This window comes from Tilletiaria anomala, assembly GCF_000711695.1.
Source record: "Tilletiaria anomala UBC 951 chromosome Unknown K437scaffold_182, whole genome shotgun sequence".
Taxonomy (NCBI): domain Eukaryota; kingdom Fungi; phylum Basidiomycota; class Exobasidiomycetes; order Georgefischeriales; family Tilletiariaceae; genus Tilletiaria; species Tilletiaria anomala.
This window is the reverse complement of record NW_013546840.1, coordinates 1-18,632: the sequence shown is the minus strand read 5'-3', so window position 1 is coordinate 18,632 and position 18,632 is coordinate 1. Positions and strand designations below refer to the sequence as shown.

The following is an 18,632-nucleotide window of genomic DNA, read 5'->3' as shown; positions in this document are numbered from 1 at the left end:
CGGGGGCGGGGGCGGAGGCGGTGGAGGTGGCGCTGAGAGAGCAGGTGTATTGTTGAATGGAACTACCATGCCAGGCGGTGGTGGTGGTGGTGGTGGCGGAGGAGGTGGTGGAGGAGCAGCCACTGAGGCGGCTGCCTCAGAAGATTCTCCCTCCCGTCGTCGTTTGATCTCATCCAGGAATGACCCGCCCGCAGCGCCGGCACCACCCTTTCCTGCCGTATTGGTAGCGCCGAGGACAGCAGTCTCGCGCATCGCAATCGCGCCCGCTTCGATCGGTTCTGCCATCTCCGGAATCACCTTTACGCGACCATCGGCACGCGGCGGGCCAGTAGCACTGAGGCCGTCCGAGCGATCGCTCGCGCGCGAGCCTTTTCGTCGCCGTGTCTCCCTTGCATCGACCATGCGCGACTCGAGGTCGGTGTTACGGGCCATTCCGGCGGCCAAGGTCGCCTGCATCTTCCAACGAGCCGCCTCGGCGCTCTTGGGCTCCTTGTCCGAAGCGTCTTCATCATCATCGTCGCTACCATCCTTGTCATCCTCATCACTACTGAAGGCAGACTCGGAACGCTCAGAGCTGAGACCGGCATCAGCACGCTCGGCACGCAGGCGGTCCTTGCGATGCTTCGCGGACTTGCGACGCACACGTGCCGAGATGCGCAGCCGATGTCCTTCATCGTGCGCGTCGGCGGCAAAGGAGAGCGACTGATCTGCCTCGTCTTCCTCCTCGATCGCGTCGGGCACAGTGAGCGCCCCATCGCCGCCTCCTTGCTGCCCAGGTGCGTATGGTTGGCCGGAAAGCATCTTGAGCTTCTTCTTGGGTGCATTGGCTTCGAGCTTTTTGATGGTACGGTTGCGCTCGAGCTGCTTCTCGAGCGTATCCACGAGCTGCTTGCGGTCAAGGCTGCCTTTTCCCGGAGCAGTGACATCTGCGACGTCGAGCTCAGCCTCCTTAAGCATATCGTACAACTCGCGGATCTGGATCTCGAGCTGCACGATGCGGTCGATGTACGCCTTTTCTGTGTCCTCCATCTCTTGTTCCGTTGCATCTTTGTTCTCACGGGCAATCTTGAGATCATCCTCTAGCGCTTTGATCTGCCCTTCCAGGTTCTCCATGAGCCCTGCGGTGCCCTGGTTGAGCTGCGCCTCAAGCTTGGACCGCTCTTGCTCGCTATCTTGCAGCTTGGCGCGTAGCCTCTGCATCTCAGCGTCAGTCGCGTCGATCTTGTCCTGGTCCGCAAAGCGCGACAGCACCTGGTTGACCGACACACCGAGCAGGGAGGTCAGGTCGGACCCTTCGACGGCGCCCTTGCGGTCCATGACGACAGCAGTGACAAGGGAGTCGATCAGCTGGTAATAGTGCACGAGTCCTTCCGACTCGTGCCTGATGAGCAACAGGTGCTGCAAGGCCGACAGAAAGAAGTCATACGCCCTGCTTCCCTGCACTTTTTCGACGATTGCTTTGAAGACATCAACAGGATCGCCAAGGTCGGTGAGGACGTCCCTGTTGAAGCTCTCGACGACATCTTCGTGGTCCGCCTCTGCGCCCTTTTCGAACACCTGAATCTGGAGGTCCAGGTCGGGATTCTTGAATGCGCGCATCTTGATGAGGATGCGCTGCAGGCCACTGGCGTCCATCTGGTTGCGCAGGTGCACGCGCACCTCGAACTCGTGCACGATGTCGTGGTTGAGGATGGCGTTGATCAGAAACATGTTGTTAATGGCGTACTCGTTCAAGCTTGACTCCTGCGCCTGGGGCCCGATGAGGCTGATCTTCTTGAGCTCATCCGATGCGCCGACGAGGCTCCCCATCTTGCCACGGCCGTCAATCGTCTGCTCCAGCACCCGAAACCAGGCGTCGAAGCGGCCGTGGTCGCCCTGCGACGTCTTGAGGTCGTCAAAGCCGCGCAGGACCAACCTATGTCCTGTCGGTTTCTCCCAGTGGCACAGGAAGAGGAGGATGTCGGCCGCCTGTTTGCGCGTCGCCAGATGCGCAGAAACGACCGAGTGTGCGATGCCCGAGATGCATTTGGGCTGCGCCAGCGCGTCATTGGCACCCGGCTTGCTGTTGAACAGTGACCGGAACGCCTTGAGCACCTCGTACTCGAGCGCAATGTCATTCTCCGCCTTGTGTTGCTTGGCGTGCAGGCTGCCCAAAAAGCTCGCCAGGACGGGTGTGCCCTTGGCCTCGACGAAGCTCTGGATCCACCCGATGGCGCACGTGCGAAGCGTGACAGCGAGCGACTCAATGTGCTTGGTGGTCACGGTGCCGTCCATGATGCGCTTAATGAACCATTCAGGCGAATTGCGCGTGATGATGGGGCCCTGCATTCCCCCACCGCCTCCTCCGCTCCCGCCTCCTCCGCCCCCGCCGCCGCTGCCACTGAGGCCGACCTTGTGCCTGCGGTTGAGCTCGCGCTCACGGTCTGCGTGCCACTCGGTGAGCTTGTCATTGTACACGAGCGTCCACTTCTTGTCGATGCTAAAGTCGAGCATATTGCGACGTGCTTGCTCCTTGAGCTCATCGGAGAGGTTGCCGCCAGGGACGTTGAGGAAGTCGCGCTTGTCCATTAGGTCGGCGAACATGCGTTCCACCTCGGCCTCATCCGGGCGGACAATCTGGAACTCGGACCCGCTGCCGCCGAACCCACTGCCCCCCGGGGCGGCAGAACCGCGCGTATAGTGGCCGTAGGAGTGGTTGGGGTTGCCAGTGGCGCTGATATGTGCGCTATCCCGCGAGCCAGAGGCCGTCATGGGAGAGGAAATGTAGCTAGGGCTGCTGGCGGAGGGATGCTGCATTTGATAGCCACGGCCGCCGTCGGATTCATTCGAAAAAGATGTCGAAGAGGGGTATCGCGACGAGCGCGTGCCGCTGCCGCCATTCATGGCATACATTGCTGCCGAGGAGGCATTGCCGTAAGGCTGCTGTGAATACTGCTGTTGCTGGTGGTGCGTGGCATGATCTGTAGGCACTTGAGCAGCGTAGCGCGCGGCTGCGGCACCCCCCATTGCGCTATTCACAGCCGTGATGGAGGATGCGTGCGAGCCACTGCGCTGGTGAGCGCCGCCTTGAGCAGATGAAAAGGTGGAAGTGGTCGGTGAGCGCGAATGTTGGATGGAGCCAAAGTCGTCTGGCCCGACACCGCTGCTGCTTCCGCCATCGACGTACTATTCAAGGGCGTGAATGTAAAGGTGTGTGCGTGTCAGAAGATTCAAACGATGTTTGCAATGTGCGCCACATGGTTCACGCACGTATCGAGACGGTCCCCCTTGGCCGTGATAGGTCATGGCGTTGTTCAATAGGCCTCCATGCCCAGCAGCACCGAGCGTGTCGACAGCGACGGGGGGATTCCTACCGCTGGCTGTGCGCTCGTATGGGATGGCACGCTCAGACATGCCGTCGTTGGTGCCGCCACGCGTGCGACGGCGGTCACCGACGCCAAAAAGGGACTTCATACTAACGATATGCTTGAGCTGCCAGCGTTGTTGGTTTGTGATTGGCAGTCAAAGAGCGTCGCGATGGTGGTGATGGCGTAAGCTCGGATAAACGGGCATCCGATGCGGGAGAATGCGTTGTGAGGCACCGACAAGGGCACAAGGGGAGATTACGACGAAAACCTCGTGTGAGGAAACGTTGACGTGGACGAAGCCGATAACCCCGCTGGGCTGCGGCTGCGAGGGTACGTGTCGTACTCACCACCCTGCCTAGTTCGGCAGGCTCTGTGGTGGCGACGAGCGCCAGGCCAATGGGCTGTGCTGTCGTTCTTACGGGCAATTATTGCAATGTATATGGTGGTGTCATGTGCTTGCACTATATATTACCTATGGGATATATGAGTGGTGCGCGTCGTGTAGGAAAAAAAGGAGGGGAAAAGAAAGAAAGGCTCGCATACAGCAGGGCATTGGAAAAGCAAACAGCTGGAACTGCCAGTAGGAGGAAATAAAACCAAACAAGCTCATTTGCCAGATACTTAAAATACTCTCGTATCTTTGCCAGTCATTAGTGGGCATTCTTCCATCCCCATCCATCTCTCGGGAGGCGCTAGCGACACAAGTAGAGCTTCCATCCCCGCCGTGTGTCCTTTTCTCGCTGGCGAGTTGGATGGACTGTCGCGGGGGATATACAGACAGCCAACGTGTCGCGACACGCGGTACCGACCGCACCCGGTATATGTATGATACACCATGGGACTGCATCTGCCGTTCTTCAGCAGGTCGCGAGGTCCCAGGCGTAAGGATACGACATGATAGAAGTATTTATCTCAGGATCACTTCAGACGAGGCAGACGGCCCCGTTGGACCGCAGCTACCAGGGCCCCTGTCGCACTCACCGAGACGTATGGCGAACGCCGATGCAGATGGGCACACCATGAAAAGAAGGGATCTCGGAACATAACTGGTTGGCGCAACGTTGGGCGGAAATTACAAGTAGACAGGCAGGGGAAGGGACAAAAAACAAATTGGATTTTCTGGCAGAAGAGGATCGAAGGTACAGATTCTGTAGATGATTGAGATGGTTGAGAGCTGTAAAGGGAAGGGATATGGCTGAAGTGTGCTGGGTGGGTTTGTAGGACTAAAGGGGTGTGTGCTGCATTATAATCAAGCGTACATAGAAGTGGAGAGCAGGCTGTCCGACTTGGAGGCTTGGTCACGTGACCGTTGCCGAGATCTGATCAGCAAAGCAGCGGAAGAATTTCTCATTCCCTCCAGCTCATTGGCATCTATGTCGACTGGCAAGTTTTGTGTCATCGTTCGTCGTGTCCATCCCCATCCTCTCTTCGACAGCTCTACGAGCAGGAGAAGGGAAAGGGCATCGTCTGGGGGCCATTCGCTGTTAGCTCGCAGCTTCTTCAATCTTTCATACCGTTCTCATTTGGGTGACAGAAGAAGCAACCACACGCGATCGCTTGCCTTCGATCGACGCTCATTGAGTTTTTGCGAGCGTACCTTTATACCTGCCTCGGCCCTTGCAGCAACACGTGGCGTTGAACAGGAAGAGGAGAGAAAGGTAAAACAGCGGACTCTCGCAACCATGTCCTCCCAAACGGCCACACCGCCAACATATTCGAGCCCAGTCCCGCCGCCGCCACCTCCATCGGGCGCAGAGGCTCTGCTGCACCCATCCTCTCCGTCCCCTTTCCTGGACGAGAAACGCCACCCCGGCGAGGCGCACCTACACAACCCGCACACTCCATCATCAGAAGGCGCAAATGCGCAGTATGGCTTCTTCACCCCCGTCGTTAGCGCCATTGCGCGGATTCACTCGTTGCGAAAAGAGCTCGGCTTGCCGAATCCAGGGACAGTCGAGCATCTGCAGCGGGAAGTTAAGGGTGAGCGCACCACAACTCAAGTTCCCGTCTTCTCTCTTTCGCTTCTGTGCTGAATTCCACCTCTTTTATTCCTGTCTAGCAACTCACTTGACCAACCATTTCTTTGACGGCGCACGGGCAGACCTGACTAAGGTCTTCTCCACCAACCCAGTCTTCCAAGTAACGCACGCGTTCTCATTCCCTATCGCACCCAACCCCGCGGGGTACAACTTCGGCGCCGTCGTTGGCGACGAGCGGCATTTCCTGCAGGGCGGCGTCGATGACTCGGGGGCAGTCACCATGCGTTTCAACCGCGGCTGGGGGGCTGGCCACACCTCCAAAGCGCAGGCGCAGCTCGTCCGTGGACCCGGCTCATTCGTGCAGCTTGAGCACGACTACCAGGGCAGCGACCACAGTGCCAATGTCAAGGCGCTCAACCCCGGCCTGACGGACGGCACGGGTATCTTCATGGTAAACTACATCCAGTCGCTCACCCGCAACTTTGCCCTCGGCATCGAGACCGTCGTCCAGCGCCCCAGCCCAGAGGTGGAGGAGGCCAGCACCGGCTACCACGCGAAGTATGTCTCCAACAATCACGATTGGATCGCCACGGCGAGCATGCAAGGCGTGGGTATCTTGCAGGCGACCTACTGGCAGAAGCTCGCCGAGCGCATCGACGTTGCGGCCGACCTCATCCTCGTCGCCGTCGGCCAGAAGCGCGAAGCGACCGCCACTCTGGGCGCCAAGTGGGACTTTAGGATGAGCACCCTCCGGGGGCAGATCGATAGCACTGGCAAGATCAGCTCGCTATTTGAGCAGCGTCTCGCGCCCACCTTTTCCTTTACCGTCGGGTGCGTGCCAGACGCGATCTTCTACCTTGCAAGCTTACTCGATTGGGAAATACTGACCTCTAACCCGAAATCTGATACCCTCCAGCGGCGAGATTGACCACCTCAAATCGACATCTCGCTTCGGTGTCGGATTCAACATCGAGAGCGGCGGAGAAGGGATGGATCCGACGCAGCCGCCACCTGCGCCGCCGTCGCTGCCGTTGTGAAAGTCGACAGTGAAATGTGTCGCGTGGAGCTTCGTATTTGCAACAAGGAGTTAATCGCCAACAGCATGTACTAGACGCACGCAGGCAGACAGACAAGTAGGCAGGCAGGCATCGACAGGGCACCGACACGCACTTCTCCCCATTTGCACACGCACCTAAGGACCGCCACCGCCACCATCACCCATGCGCACCATCCAACTATCCCCCTTTCATTCATCACAAAGCAAAATCCTGATCTCCCTGAACCTCTGCCTGCAAGCAGAACAGAAAATGAAGCTCCTGTAGCTCAGTTCGCGCATGCTCACACAACGTCCTGTATGACCACCCATCCATCTGCTTTCTCTCCTCAATAGAGCCAGTCCGCCACTTTCTCGCTTCTTGCGTTGGCACGTGCCTTAAGCCTCCCAATGTGGGAGCGAGGCTGGCTGTCGAGTTTTCTGTCTGACCGCAGAGTTCCTTATGTACGTGATGCTCCATTTGAAGGCATTGCCACCAGACGACTATGGCAAATGCTCACATAAGAACGTTGGTCGACAGCACGTCGCGAACAATGGAGTCAGCGTCACCCTCAAACTCATCTGACCCGACTCATGCCGTGAGGAGCCAAGCAATGCGGTTGCGCAAACAGTTAAACCACGAAAGGAGCCGAACCATGAATTGGAATGAAGTGTTGTCTAGCTTGTGGAACGCAGATGATGGATGGAATGGTACACGTACATGCACAGGATGATGATCAAACCATGGTCGAGGATGCGCTGCCGCCACAGGACATTTTGTGGGGCATGGCGGGCATATGGTCACATTCGCACGAGCAAAATTGGCGGGAGCGAACGATAGCCGCAGATGCCAAAGAAGGTCCCATCTATCGGCGGTCTCCGTCGTCGCGCCCGCCTACTTCGCTTGTCCCCTGCAGCGCGCGTATACAATGTATGTCTTGATTCTTGGCTTCGTCCAAGCGCCAGCAGACCTGGTGCCGTCCTAGTCGATGCTGCTAACAGTAGCTTAGGGGGCAATTTTTCGTGCTGCTGTTGCCGCTGCCGCTGCTGCTGTCGCCACCAGCTCTGCTGCTGGTCTTGATTCACCAGCAATGCTTGTTGTAGCTGATCGTCCTCCTCGCATACACATGAACCGGGGGCCTGTACAGAGCGTTGACTGCTGCAGCATGCTTCCCAACTTGCGGGGTTCCACGACTGCTGCCACAGCCCTGCGCTGCTCCCACACGGCCCCGTTTCCTCTGGCGCTACGCTCCACCTCGAGCTCTTTTCTGCTGGGTGACGCCAGCGTCTCTGCGTGTTTCTGGATGTTGGTGATGATAATGGAATCGTTGTTGTTGGGGGTGATGACGACGACAGAACAGGGTGATGGCGATTGCGTAAGGCCGATATCATGATGCTTCTGGTGTGATTGGGTGCGTATCAGGTTGGAGCGGAATGCGAAGCTCGCTATGGCTGCCCCAATATTAGAGGTAGCATAGCAATGTTCTTATTCCTCAACAGCCTGCGTAGCTGCAACTTGCCAAACGAAGTTGCACACCCTTGGAATAAAGCGCACTGAAGCCCTTAGAATCCGTGCACCTTGATCTCCTGCTTAGGGATGCCGACTTCGTCCGCGAGAAAAACGCTGATCTTCTGACGCTGATCGCCTTGCAGCTGGATGACCTGACCGGATTCCTCGTCATCGACGACGGTTCCGTTGCATGCAAATTCCTTTTTGAAGGCTTTGATCAGCTTCTTCGGGTCATATTCTGCAGTGTCGTAGACGCAGAATGCATCAGTGGGGGGCAAACACAAGACTGCGCAGCGATGTCTCACCCTTGGGGAGGCCCTGAAGCGTGGTCAAGGTCTTGCGACCGTTGCGCTGTTGAATGCGAATGTGAATGTACCGATCCTGCGGGGCCTTCTTTTTGGCACCGCCGTCTGCTACACCCGCTTCGACACCTGCTTGCTTACTGCTAAGCCCAGGGTCGTCACCGGTGTCGGCAAAGGGGTCGTAGCTGGCGAGATTTTGGATGCTCATAAAATGTGATCCGGCGGGGTCGAGTGGGTGTTTTCTTTGGCGCGTGCTTTATGCAATGAGATGTTACTCCTGTGCGTGTTTGTGTGAGAAGGACTTGCCTGCTTTGCTTGGACGGAGGGGTACTAAGGACAATGAATGGGGAAGACCGAGGTAGGTGATGGTGAAGATGGTAGAATCTCAAGAAGGCGCGCAGGCGAAGAGAGAAGTCCTTGTTGCATGTTGACTTGGATGGAATAGCGGCGGCCGGCGGAATTTACACGTGTTCACATTAAGACTACATGTTCTGGTTCCGCGTTCCGCTCAAACTTTCCTCGAGCGAGTCAAAGTCAAGAGTCTTTGGCCTGAGGCTCGAGCTGGGTGCTGGAACTGGCAACTGCCACATGCTGTGTAGCTCTTACCGTCGCAACTTGCGAAGCTGACATCTCCCGAGCGAAAGTAGAAGCAAGAAGGAGCCTGGCCGAGGGCTTGTTTCAGACAAAACTTGCGCCTCTGCCTTCCATGATGCCGTCCGCCAAAGAACGAAAACGGTCCGTGGTCAAGCACGCGACAGCAACGCCGTTCAAACTGCACACTTCAGCAAGGGGCGCTAGCACATCAGGGCAGAAGCGGAAACGCTCGGGTGACGAGAGTGGAGGCCCAAATAATGCAGGCAGTGCTGCTGCAAGAGAAAACAAGAATATCAGAAGCGGTTCGGACAAAGGCAGGCCCAAGGGAACGGGCTTCAAAGTTGGCCCTGCCAACGCACCAGATGGCTCGTATCTTGGGAAGGGTAAGTTGCGACTATAGCTCCGCTTTCATTTGTTTCTCATGGATATTGAATAGAAAGAAGGATATGAGGGCATTGTGATATATGCATTGCTCACCGCCCGCTTTTCTGTCCCCTTTTACACCCACAGCCAAGCGCATCAAGACCGACTTGATCGAAAAGGCCAAGATTAAACAAGCGTATTATAAGCATCTAGAGCGCACTGGTGCACCAACACGAGGGCCTTGTACGGAGACGAGCTCAAAAACAAGATTATCGAAGAAAAAGAGAAATTCTTTCTTTGCCTCCCAATATGAAAACGATGTCGGCACCAGTGGCGATGACGACGACCGCGAGGCGAGCGACAGCAACAATACAGAGGGGCCGCCACGGTCACGGCAAGTGAGCCATGGAGCGACGGAAGTCGGCGGGTACGAAGGTTCTTCAGTGAAAATGGACCAAGGGCGCTTCGCCCTGGAAGAAGCAGACGAGCTTTTGTCCAAAGCGGAGCAGCTCACACGTCGAAGCACACGAGCATGCGCCGGTCCTCCAGGAGACACTGTTGATGACAACGATATTGAAAACTCTGCGTATAGGGCACGTCCGGACCGCCGGCACCGTCAGCAGCTGCAGAATAGAAAGGCAAAAGCTGCGCGAGCAGCTCCCTTTGAAGACACACGAACATCATTATCAGCGCAAGTGCATGGAACATCACGGCGGCCTCACTTGACAGCAGAAGAACAGGAAGCAGCACGAGGGGAGGCAAGGCAGAGGCGAGAGAAGCATCACGCGCTGTGGACCAAACCTTCCCGTTCTCGGACTGGCCGAGAGCGCGGGCAACCCAACTTGGGAGCCAGGATGAAGGTCATGCTCAATCGCATCAAAAGTGATCATCTGGCGGCTGCATGAGTGTGCATGTATCCACTATGTAGCACCAAGACGCTTGATGGTGACCACGGCAATGAGACCATGTCAGTTCATCTCCGCACTATGACCATGGCCATGACCAAGGGAGAGAGAGTGTGCGATGTGATTCGTGTAACATTTGCAGACTGAGAGGAGCAGCAATATACGTTTTATTCCAGATCTACGGAGAAAGTTCAATTTCGTAGAGCGGCAACGCCAAGAACTCCAGAACTTTGGCGCAATGCCCGAATTTTAGTTCGGGTTCCGTATTTCGAGTTTCGAGTTTGACGAATGTTTCCAAGTTTGCGACTGTTGGACATTGGTGAACGGCTAATAGGGTAACGAAGTTTCAATTTTCGAACGTGTCTTGTGGAGTAAGTCGTTGGAAGCCTGTAGGTAATTGGGTGAGCCTAGCGCCTTAGCGCCCGAATGGTGAGGCGTGAGTTCGTTAATGTTAGGCCGTGCGTTTGAAAGAACATCAGCCGAACAGGACAGTGTATGCCTCGGCTTGACCGTGACAGTCCTTGACTGAGTGGATAGACATACAGATGTTAGTCGCTGAGGTCGAGAGACGGCTTGAACTTCATGTCACTCACGTGGGGTTAGGTGAATGAGACCTTGCTTTACAAGAGATGCAGCGGCAGCAGCGTTACCGAGGTCATCCGAACGAGCGTTCTTGCTACTCGCCAAAGCAGCCGCCTTCTTAGATTCGCGCTTGCTCAGCTTGAGGCCAACATGAGCACTGTAGGCAACACCGCGCTCGATTGCGTTGCGGATCGCCTCGCGAACGGCCTTGGTCTCCGACTTTTCGCCCCAGGGGTGAGAGATGAGCGCGAGGAAGTCGCTGTTGAGAAGCGAATTTGCGTTCTGAGCCTTCGGTGTGTGGGTTGGGCTGCAAAAACCATACATTAGAGTCAGCAGGGAACAGGGAATAGCGCAACTTTTCGCACTCACTGCCCGAGAGAAGCCAACAAGTTAGGCGAGGCAAAGATGATCTTGCGGCTCTGCCTACGAATGACCATGACCTGTGCAGTGAGGTCATGCGTAAGCCAGAAGCTTCGACGTGCGGCGAGACTGATCGACTTACATTTGAGTAGACGTTGCTGAGGAGATGAGGGGAAGAGCGGACAAGGAGACAGCAAAGTGAGTAAGCTTATCGGTAAGCTGAATACTCGCGTCGGCTCAAGCAGTACTCACTCGAAGCGCTGCATCTGCTCGTCAATGCCGAGCACCTCCGTGAACTGAGTCTCGGCTCCTCCAATGCGCTGCGAGAAGTTATCATATGCTCGAATGTGCTTGTTACTGCCAAAGAGCTTGGCTTTCATGCTGAGGAGGTGCGCGAAGAGAACAGCGTCAATTCATGTTGCTCGTAGCCACAGCTTCAACACTATCAACTCACCGAGAGAGGGAGCTCTTCGAAGGAGTCTGGGAACCTAGAGAACCGATAGCGCCATTTGGACCGAGCACAGTGTTGCCTGATAAGTCCTCGCGCTGGCCAGCTGCCTTCTTACCTCGAGTGTTACCGGCACTCGCGCGGACTTGGACGTTGATGCCAGCTAAGTGTGTAGGGTCGACACCGAGCTCACGAGCAGCAGCAGCAGTCACCTCGTCGCTCAACTCGTAGGTAGCCTCTCCACGTCTGAGGGCGCGTTAGGAGAAGTATGAGCTCAACTCTACGGATCTTTCGACGCAAGACTCACAACGCAGCAGCTCCCATTGCTTCAGCGAATCCATCCTCTGTTCTCGCGAGATTTTCATCGCCTGATGCACCACCAATGAGGAAGCCTAGGTTAGACTTCGAACTGAGTGCACCGCTGACCTTAGAGGGTAGGAATGATTAGGGTCAGCCTTTGAGCGGATTGGGGTCTGAGCGTAGGCTTCTCACCTCGATCTGTCCGCCAAGGAAATAGTCGACCTCTCCCGATGCAGAGAGAAGTGGGATCATGCTGAAGGAGACAGGGAGGAGAGAACAGTCAGATTCGAACTGCATACTTTCTCTTTAAGCTACTCACGACAGCATGTTCCAGAAAGGTGTACCCTAAGGAGACATGAGGAAATGGTGAGTGGGGCTGCATAACTAAAGCGTTCGAATGGGATCCTCACATCTCGACGGTAGTTCAGTAGAAGCTCACAGCAGGGCTTGGCAGCGTTGAGGGCATCGCGTAGCTTCTGAATAGCCTCTGGATTCGTGGCAGGGCCCTGGGTCGGAGAAAAGCAGGAAATTAACAAGGGCGAACAGCTGGCAAAGCTCGGCTTCTGTAGCTTACCTGAAGGAAGCGACAGTTGCGCGCGATAATCTGCTCACGACTATAGCCAGTGAGCTTACAGAAGCCGTCCGAGCAGAGTACGATGGGCGCATCGGGCAGACGTGGGTTGGTAAGACAGAAAACTTCGCCAATGTCGCCGCGGTCCTGTGGCGAGACACACGATGCGAGGCGGACCTGGGGGAGCGCATCGGATCAGCGCGTGCTCTGAAAATCGCAGAATTTAGAGAGACTATGCGCATCTGCGCTAATCGCGAGTAAGTCAATGAATCCTTCACTCACCTTGGCGTGCTCCGTAATCTTCGTACGAATGAATGCTGGCCATACGTTGTGATACAGGTCATGGATGAGGCCTTTGGATACTGCGTCGAAGGTAGCACGAATCTCGAGAAGATCCCTGAGACTTTCTAGTGTTTTGGCGCGTGCCTCCATGGAGCTGACCGGAAGCTCGCACGAAGCGCCAGGTGCGAGATACTGGTTGTGAAGACCCAGCGCTATGGCTCTGACATGACGCAGCAGCTCTTCGTAGCAGCGCACATCGGTAGCAAAGTTAAGTGAGGCGAGCTCAGTAGCCGAGCCGCGGGACTGTTGCAGCCATTGTCTGAACCTGAAGCGACCCATGGGATCGTCTGCTCAATTATGTGTCAGCGATGTAGACGCAATCGTGCCAAATGCTTTTACCCACCTAGTAGCTCCTCGAAGACGTTGATGTCCATGAGCTTCTTGAGACTGAACTCAAAGTCACGTCGGACATGCGAGTTGGGAAACGAGGTCTGTGCTCCGACGGGTAAGTTGTGAAGATCCGGGAAGTTGTGAGGCTGAGTAGTGTCGTTGTTGTTTTCGCTGGTGGACTTGATACTGCTGGCGTAGCTGGAGTTTCCTCGCATCATGAGCCCTTGGGGAGCCCCGAACAATGAAGGGAGTGGTGGGAGCTGTGGTGTGTGAGGGGCGAATTGCTGAATAGGGCTGTGGGCCAAGCCGTTGCGCGTGCCATAATACCCCGAAGCCAGGGAATGCGTCTGTGGGTGGTGATACTGTGAAGTAGGTACCTGCTGCTCCTTGAGAAGCTGCTGGTTCTTCTGCTGCTCTAGCAAGAGGTGCTGATGTTGGAGCTGGAGTGCTGCCAGCAAGGACTCATTGGTCATGCCCTGACTGGGCGTGTAGGAGGGAAGCGATCTGTCCCTGGGCATGGGAGGTAGAGCGAAACCGTTGGGATCGAACCTGGCAGTAGTTTCGTGATCGTCAACGTTTCCAATGCTTCGTTCTCGGATCCTCGCGGTTTCGCCAGGCTTGATTTTAGGCTCTCTTGTTGGACGCTGAGGCTGGGTTGAACCAGGAGTAGGTCGTAGGTGTGTTTCGTCGGTTTCGATCGAGGAGTCTTCCTGGCTTGAAGCTGAGTCCTCCTTGCTGGCCACTCCATTGAGTCCAAGAGCACGAAGATCCTTGTGCTGAACGCATCGACTGATCAGTCTCTGAAGCAACCCTCCTGGCAGGCCTCAGCTCCCAGCCTATACATGCTGTCATACACTCACCTGCGAGCCCGACGTTTCGCCGACGCCATTCTCACGAGATATTGTGCTCTCATAACCAGATCCAGACAGTGCTTCTATAAGTTTGGGGAAGTCTTGTCAAGCTAGCTTCCATTTAGGCGTGCTCATTGCCTTGGCTACGTTCTCACCCATCGGCGTCACTTACCTTTGCTGTGCAGCTTCAGGTCATACAGCTTGCGGTAAATCTCATCCTTCTCAAGCTGCTTTCGACCTCCAAGCAACATGTCTCCGGGACGGTGTGCGTCAGCAAGGTCAATCTCGCCGATAGCTGGCATTCCAGAAGGTTGTGACTGAGTTGGCATGATGTCGCAGTCGTTGCGAGCGCGCGTGTCGCTGGAAGTGCGCTTAGGTGGCTTGGGTGGACGTTGAGACGCAAGTTGATCAGGCTGTGATGGAAGAGAGGCAAGGAGCATGCTAGAATCAGAAGAAGAGTGGGAGGGAGGCTGCCAGAAGGTGGCCATGTCTGCGAAAAGAAGGTAGGTTGGTATTGCGTCGATCTGCGCAGATGTCCAAACCTTTATTCATCCAAGAGACCAAAGAAACAGATTGGGCTAGCCCACAATGTCAAGCAACAGAACTGATGCAAACCTGCTCAATCTTTCTCGGGTCGAGGGCGTAATGAGGAAAGGTACAGTTGAGTGGTTGCAGAAACGAGGCAACTTATTAGCAGCTCCCAACCTGGGAGTCGATAGCTGTTGATACCGCAGTTTTGTAGCACTTAATGCATGTCAGAGTCCAGAAGGTTGCCGCTCACGCTATAGCTGATGCAGGCCAATGCAGGCCTTGGTTGATAGTGTCCCGTCAAGTGGTGTTGTATGGGGCATGAAGTTCAAAGCTATCACAAGTTGTGGCTGCGGGCCCTGACCTGAAATCAAGCTCATTTCACCTTCCATTTGTACCACACCTAGACTGTCCCAGACTGACTTCAACCTTCATTTTGAAATTGGGTGTGATCTCACGGGATGCTCCAAGGCTGAGGCGATCATGGAGACATGTGCCACCGCAGGCTCTGCCCCGCTCGCCCGGCAAGCCCGTAAGCGCGCACTGCTATTCCGCACACGGAGTGCGGTAGGTGCAGCCTTGAAAGTGGCAATCTACCTATGCCTATACGTTCTTGTATGCACATGCACGCCCTCTCCCGTTCATACCCGAGGTGCGCTCCATGGACAGATGATGTGCTGAAGTGGATGACTGGTGAGAGTCGATCGAGCGCTTGGCCGAGCGTCGACCGAGCGCCTTGCATGCAATGGGACGCGGGCCACTTCTAGCTACTTGATGCTTTGCTGAAGCCTGCTGAGGAAACGGAAGCATTGTCTCAGATGAGGCATACCCTAGCGCATTGTACCTAACTTTGCTCTCGTGGTCCTTCAAGTTCAACGATACCAGGGAGGGAGCCAGCATGATGAGCATAAACCAATCTGGCGACAGGTGCGATGCAAAGGGCAGTAACATGAGCGCAAAGACATGGATGCATCAGAGTACAATTGCGACTCCACCAAATCGTCCACCCCAGCTTCATTTGAGCTACTCGCAATAGCACGGCATGAGGGTTCTTTGCGCTCACCCACCTTCATACGATCGTAGCTCGAAGTTTCACTGCAGATCCCCCTCGCAAAAAGGTATGTGATATCGAGGTTTCCGATGCACCGAGTCGAGAGTGGCAAGTGAGCGAGAAACGTCAGGGTTAGCAGGCCTTTGCACTCCAAGGCTCGACTGCGCAACCAGACTTCTAAAAGCACGCAGTCTGTTCCGACGCTCCTTCAACTGCTCTGCAGCAATTGGGTCAAGTGAGCTGGTCATATTCAAGGCTGCGGCGTTCATGAATATGTGTACGTAGGCAGAAGCGTTGGACTCAGTGCCCTCACAGAGGCCGCCCTACTCCCCTGCTTCTCAGAGCGATGCCAAAGGAATACGGGTGACGTGTTTGTCTCTTCCACTGCTCATTACTATACTGCGCCTGGCTTGGCGATGCAAGGGACGATGGCTTGGAAGCAGTTCGATAAGTAGCCGAACTCGTCTCCAAAATTCGATCTACATCGATGGTGACTGAACAAGCACTGCCACATGCCCAACCACGTGCTCGGCAAAAGCTCCGGATTCTTCCGCCGCGGGATTCCAAGCATCTAGCTCAGCAGCCCGCTCGCTAAAAGGCAACAACAGGTCATTACACAACCTTCTCGTCCAATAAGCATTTCCAATTGGCATCTGTGGCATCTGGTTGACTTGGTGCTGACAATGGGGGCACGTCTCGGGGTTTCCCAGATGATTGTGAGCACTTCCGGACAAGGGCCGCCAAAGCGCTGCGAAAGCCACAAAAGTTGACCCTTGATGCTGAGGTCGAAATGTGTTCCCACGCTGATGAGCTCAGACTTTTGTTCTCGGATGCTCTAAGCCGTACGGATGCTGATGCATCACTATAGTAGGCCTGAGAACTATCATTTGGCAAAGCCTATCCCCGGAAACCTGCGATCTCTAACAGCAGATTCAGATGCGCCTCCTTCGTTTCTTGCCAAAAATATCCTGCTGAGCATGCTAAACTGGCTTCGTGCATTCAGTATCGAGCAAGTCTACAGGGGTGCCAAGTCCGCATTCGAAAAGACCTTTTGGGGTCGGTGAGGAGGTTATTCGTATTCGTGTTGCTGCTCTCGTCTGAATGCAGTCAGAACATGGGAACTCTTCGCAAAAATATTGACATTGCGAGAAATGGATCCCCGCTCGTTTACAGTCAAACAAGTATGTCGCCATCACCATTTTAATGTCGCACAACCACGTCGACCAACCCATTATTGCGAACCCATCTTGCTGTCGTGGTATTTTCTCTGTCGTAGTGCCTCTCATGAACACATTCAATTTCAAACAAGGATAGCACAACGAATACACATTTTGGCAAAAATTGTAGGGTATAGCAATGTGGGATATAGGACGGGACGGATCGAGTGGTAGTTTACGATTTTCGCTCACCCCCCGCCGCGTCAACGTGGTAGCCGGCTTATTGACCCTAACCCCAAACGTGTCGTTTTCGAGGCAAGGGTCTGTGTAGTACAATGAACTCAAAGCGACCCAGACCGCCATACATGTTACCGTATCATCTGGGGCAAGAGCCATAGGCTGCGTACGTTGACGCGCGAGTATTCGAAGATCGGACACGCCATCGATGCCGTCGACGGGGATCTCAAAACTCGCTCATGGGCTCCTCACGCAACCAGTAAGGTTAGTGCAGTGCGTATGGGGCCGCAACGAGACAGCCGACCGAAAGTCTCACCGTGAAGGTGGTGCGACGTGGCGCTTTGAGGCGTGCGATGTTGTGGTCAATCTGATCGTCATGATACGCAGCGTCATGCAACACGACATAGAGACCCTTGGCGTATGCTTGCAAGTCGAACTGGTAGGCCTGCACGCCCGTAGAGCAGTCGCGCGAGATCAGAACGAGCCTGACAAGGCGGAAACCGGGATCGAGGTAGCTGCGTGTGTGGCTCGCACGTGCCGGTACACAAAGCTCATGTCTGCCTTGCAACCCGTTTTCCGTTGCGCATACTTGTTGCCCGAATTTGCCATTGCCAAGCCACACCGATCACGTTCGGGTTTTTGGGAGCCATCGGAGACCATGGAGCCTCGGAACTGCAGGTACGTGCCTTCAGCCCGTCCGCAGAGATTATCTTCAATGAGCGCAGGCTTAACAACAATAACCCTCCCACAGTGTACGCTTGGTTACCCCCAGCAAACACCTGGTAGATGAGAGGCGCAGGCTGGCGTGTACTTGATAGCGGGCTGGTTGGAAGATCTTCGACCTGGATGCAGGCGCGCAGGAAAGCTCGGAGTTGGAGCAACAGAAAGAGAACGCACTTGCTTATTCGGTAGGCCATGCTGCACAGAGCGGACTTGTACCAAGTCTAGATACGCATGCTACATGATAAGAGAGGATGGAGAATGGGTGTCTGGCGAGGGGATGTGTGTATGGCTGCGTGTATATGGAATCGAGAGGAGTGAAGGTGGTAAGATGATAAGTGAAGTCTTGGATGGGCACTCGGCCTATTGTGCCGCCTTTGCTACCCTTGCCTTCTCCGTGACGCTGTTGAGGTACGAAGAGATATAGAACTTACAAAAAAAATTCAATCAGTAGTACGAGGTACATGCAATTGAGAGCTATGCCGAAGGCCTGTCCTGTTGATGCTAAACAAGCTGCGCGGCCGTTTGAGTCTAGCGAAGCAGCAATGGCGCTTTGAATGGCTTCGGGAATGCCATAGAGCCTCTTCTTGACCACTACGGATGTAGTATTGTACGCTGCTCCAGTGTCAATGAAAGCCAGAAATCCTGCAAGTAATGTGCCGATGGAGGTGACCTCGTGATCTGGGAAGCCAACGGGCGGTACATAATGAAGAGGTACGAGCACGCTACCCAGAAGCCCACGAAGAGCTGCGTGATGTGCATTGTCGTAATGAGCTGCTTGAGGCTTCTCGAAAGAGGCACCTTAAGCGACGTTAGCGCATACCAAGTGTACATGACACTGTGAACTAGCGACTTCAAGGTCGCAAATATCCAGATGGTTAACGGACGCAATTACGACCCAAAGATTGCGCCAGTGGAGGTAAGGTGAAGGGGGAGAAGAAGCGAAGGACAACGGGGTAGGGCGAGCAGAAATGCGCCGATCCATGTGCACAACCACGCACAAGAAGCAGAACAGTGTACACCACACGTAGGGTTAGGGTTAGGGTTAGGGTTAGGGTTAGGGTTAGGGTTAGGGTTAGGGTTAGGGTTAGGGTTAGGGTTAGGGTTAGGGTTAGGGTTAGG

General features: G+C 55.1%; 8 protein-coding genes across 8 annotated transcripts; 2 read left to right on the top strand and 6 right to left on the bottom strand.

The window, feature by feature from the left end:
- Positions 1–960: 960 nt before the first annotated feature.
- On the bottom strand, positions 961–2,751 carry K437DRAFT_229937 (uncharacterized protein; the record flags this gene model as incomplete). The annotated part of the gene is made up of 2 exons (XM_013384493.1): positions 961–2,342; positions 2,382–2,751. Coding segments are annotated over 2 exons (1,752 nt in total), but the record flags the coding sequence as incomplete, so codon positions are not given.
- A 1,996-nt stretch (positions 2,752–4,747) lies between these two features.
- On the top strand, positions 4,748–6,777 carry K437DRAFT_276886 (uncharacterized protein). Its single transcript, XM_013384492.1, has 3 exons — positions 4,748–5,327; positions 5,407–6,157; positions 6,243–6,777. The coding sequence occupies exons 1-3, from the start codon at positions 5,030–5,032 to the stop codon at positions 6,361–6,363; spliced, it is 1,170 nt and encodes a 389-aa protein (XP_013239946.1). The 5' UTR covers positions 4,748–5,029; the 3' UTR covers positions 6,364–6,777.
- On the bottom strand, positions 6,384–7,126 carry K437DRAFT_62916 (uncharacterized protein). The gene is made up of 2 exons (XM_013384491.1): positions 6,881–7,126; positions 6,384–6,615 (listed from the first exon to the last, which is right to left on the bottom strand). Exons 1-2 carry the CDS (start codon positions 6,939–6,941, stop codon positions 6,434–6,436), a joined length of 243 nt encoding a protein of 80 aa, XP_013239945.1. The 5' UTR covers positions 6,942–7,126; the 3' UTR covers positions 6,384–6,433.
- On the bottom strand, positions 7,001–7,942 carry K437DRAFT_63066 (uncharacterized protein). Its single transcript, XM_013384490.1, has one exon. It carries the CDS (start codon positions 7,749–7,751, stop codon positions 7,161–7,163), a length of 591 nt encoding a protein of 196 aa, XP_013239944.1. The 5' UTR covers positions 7,752–7,942; the 3' UTR covers positions 7,001–7,160.
- Positions 7,923–8,379, bottom strand: K437DRAFT_271215 (translation initiation factor SU; the record flags this gene model as incomplete). Its single annotated transcript, XM_013384489.1, has 2 exons — positions 7,923–8,107; positions 8,175–8,379. 2 exons carry the CDS (start codon positions 8,377–8,379, stop codon positions 7,923–7,925), a joined length of 390 nt encoding a protein of 129 aa, XP_013239943.1.
- Positions 8,380–8,759: 380 nt separating this feature from the next.
- On the top strand, positions 8,760–10,209 carry K437DRAFT_260233 (uncharacterized protein). The gene is made up of 2 exons (XM_013384488.1): positions 8,760–9,148; positions 9,276–10,209. The coding sequence occupies exons 1-2, from the start codon at positions 8,878–8,880 to the stop codon at positions 10,031–10,033; spliced, it is 1,029 nt and encodes a 342-aa protein (XP_013239942.1). The 5' UTR covers positions 8,760–8,877; the 3' UTR covers positions 10,034–10,209.
- A 61-nt stretch (positions 10,210–10,270) lies between these two features.
- On the bottom strand, positions 10,271–14,626 carry K437DRAFT_63121 (uncharacterized protein). The gene is made up of 15 exons (XM_013384487.1): positions 13,990–14,626; positions 13,827–13,900; positions 12,980–13,742; positions 12,577–12,923; positions 12,298–12,471; positions 12,134–12,229; positions 12,043–12,068; positions 11,916–11,976; positions 11,731–11,849; positions 11,430–11,669; positions 11,228–11,356; positions 11,118–11,133; positions 10,985–11,055; positions 10,627–10,922; positions 10,271–10,558 (listed from the first exon to the last, which is right to left on the bottom strand). The coding sequence occupies exons 1-15, from the start codon at positions 14,303–14,305 to the stop codon at positions 10,509–10,511; spliced, it is 2,778 nt and encodes a 925-aa protein (XP_013239941.1). The 5' UTR covers positions 14,306–14,626; the 3' UTR covers positions 10,271–10,508.
- Positions 14,627–16,171: 1,545 nt separating this feature from the next.
- On the bottom strand, positions 16,172–17,106 carry K437DRAFT_63170 (uncharacterized protein). Its single transcript, XM_013384486.1, has one exon. The coding sequence runs from the start codon at positions 16,947–16,949 to the stop codon at positions 16,377–16,379; it is 573 nt and encodes a 190-aa protein (XP_013239940.1). The 5' UTR covers positions 16,950–17,106; the 3' UTR covers positions 16,172–16,376.
- Between the last annotated feature and the right edge of the window lie 1,526 nt (positions 17,107–18,632).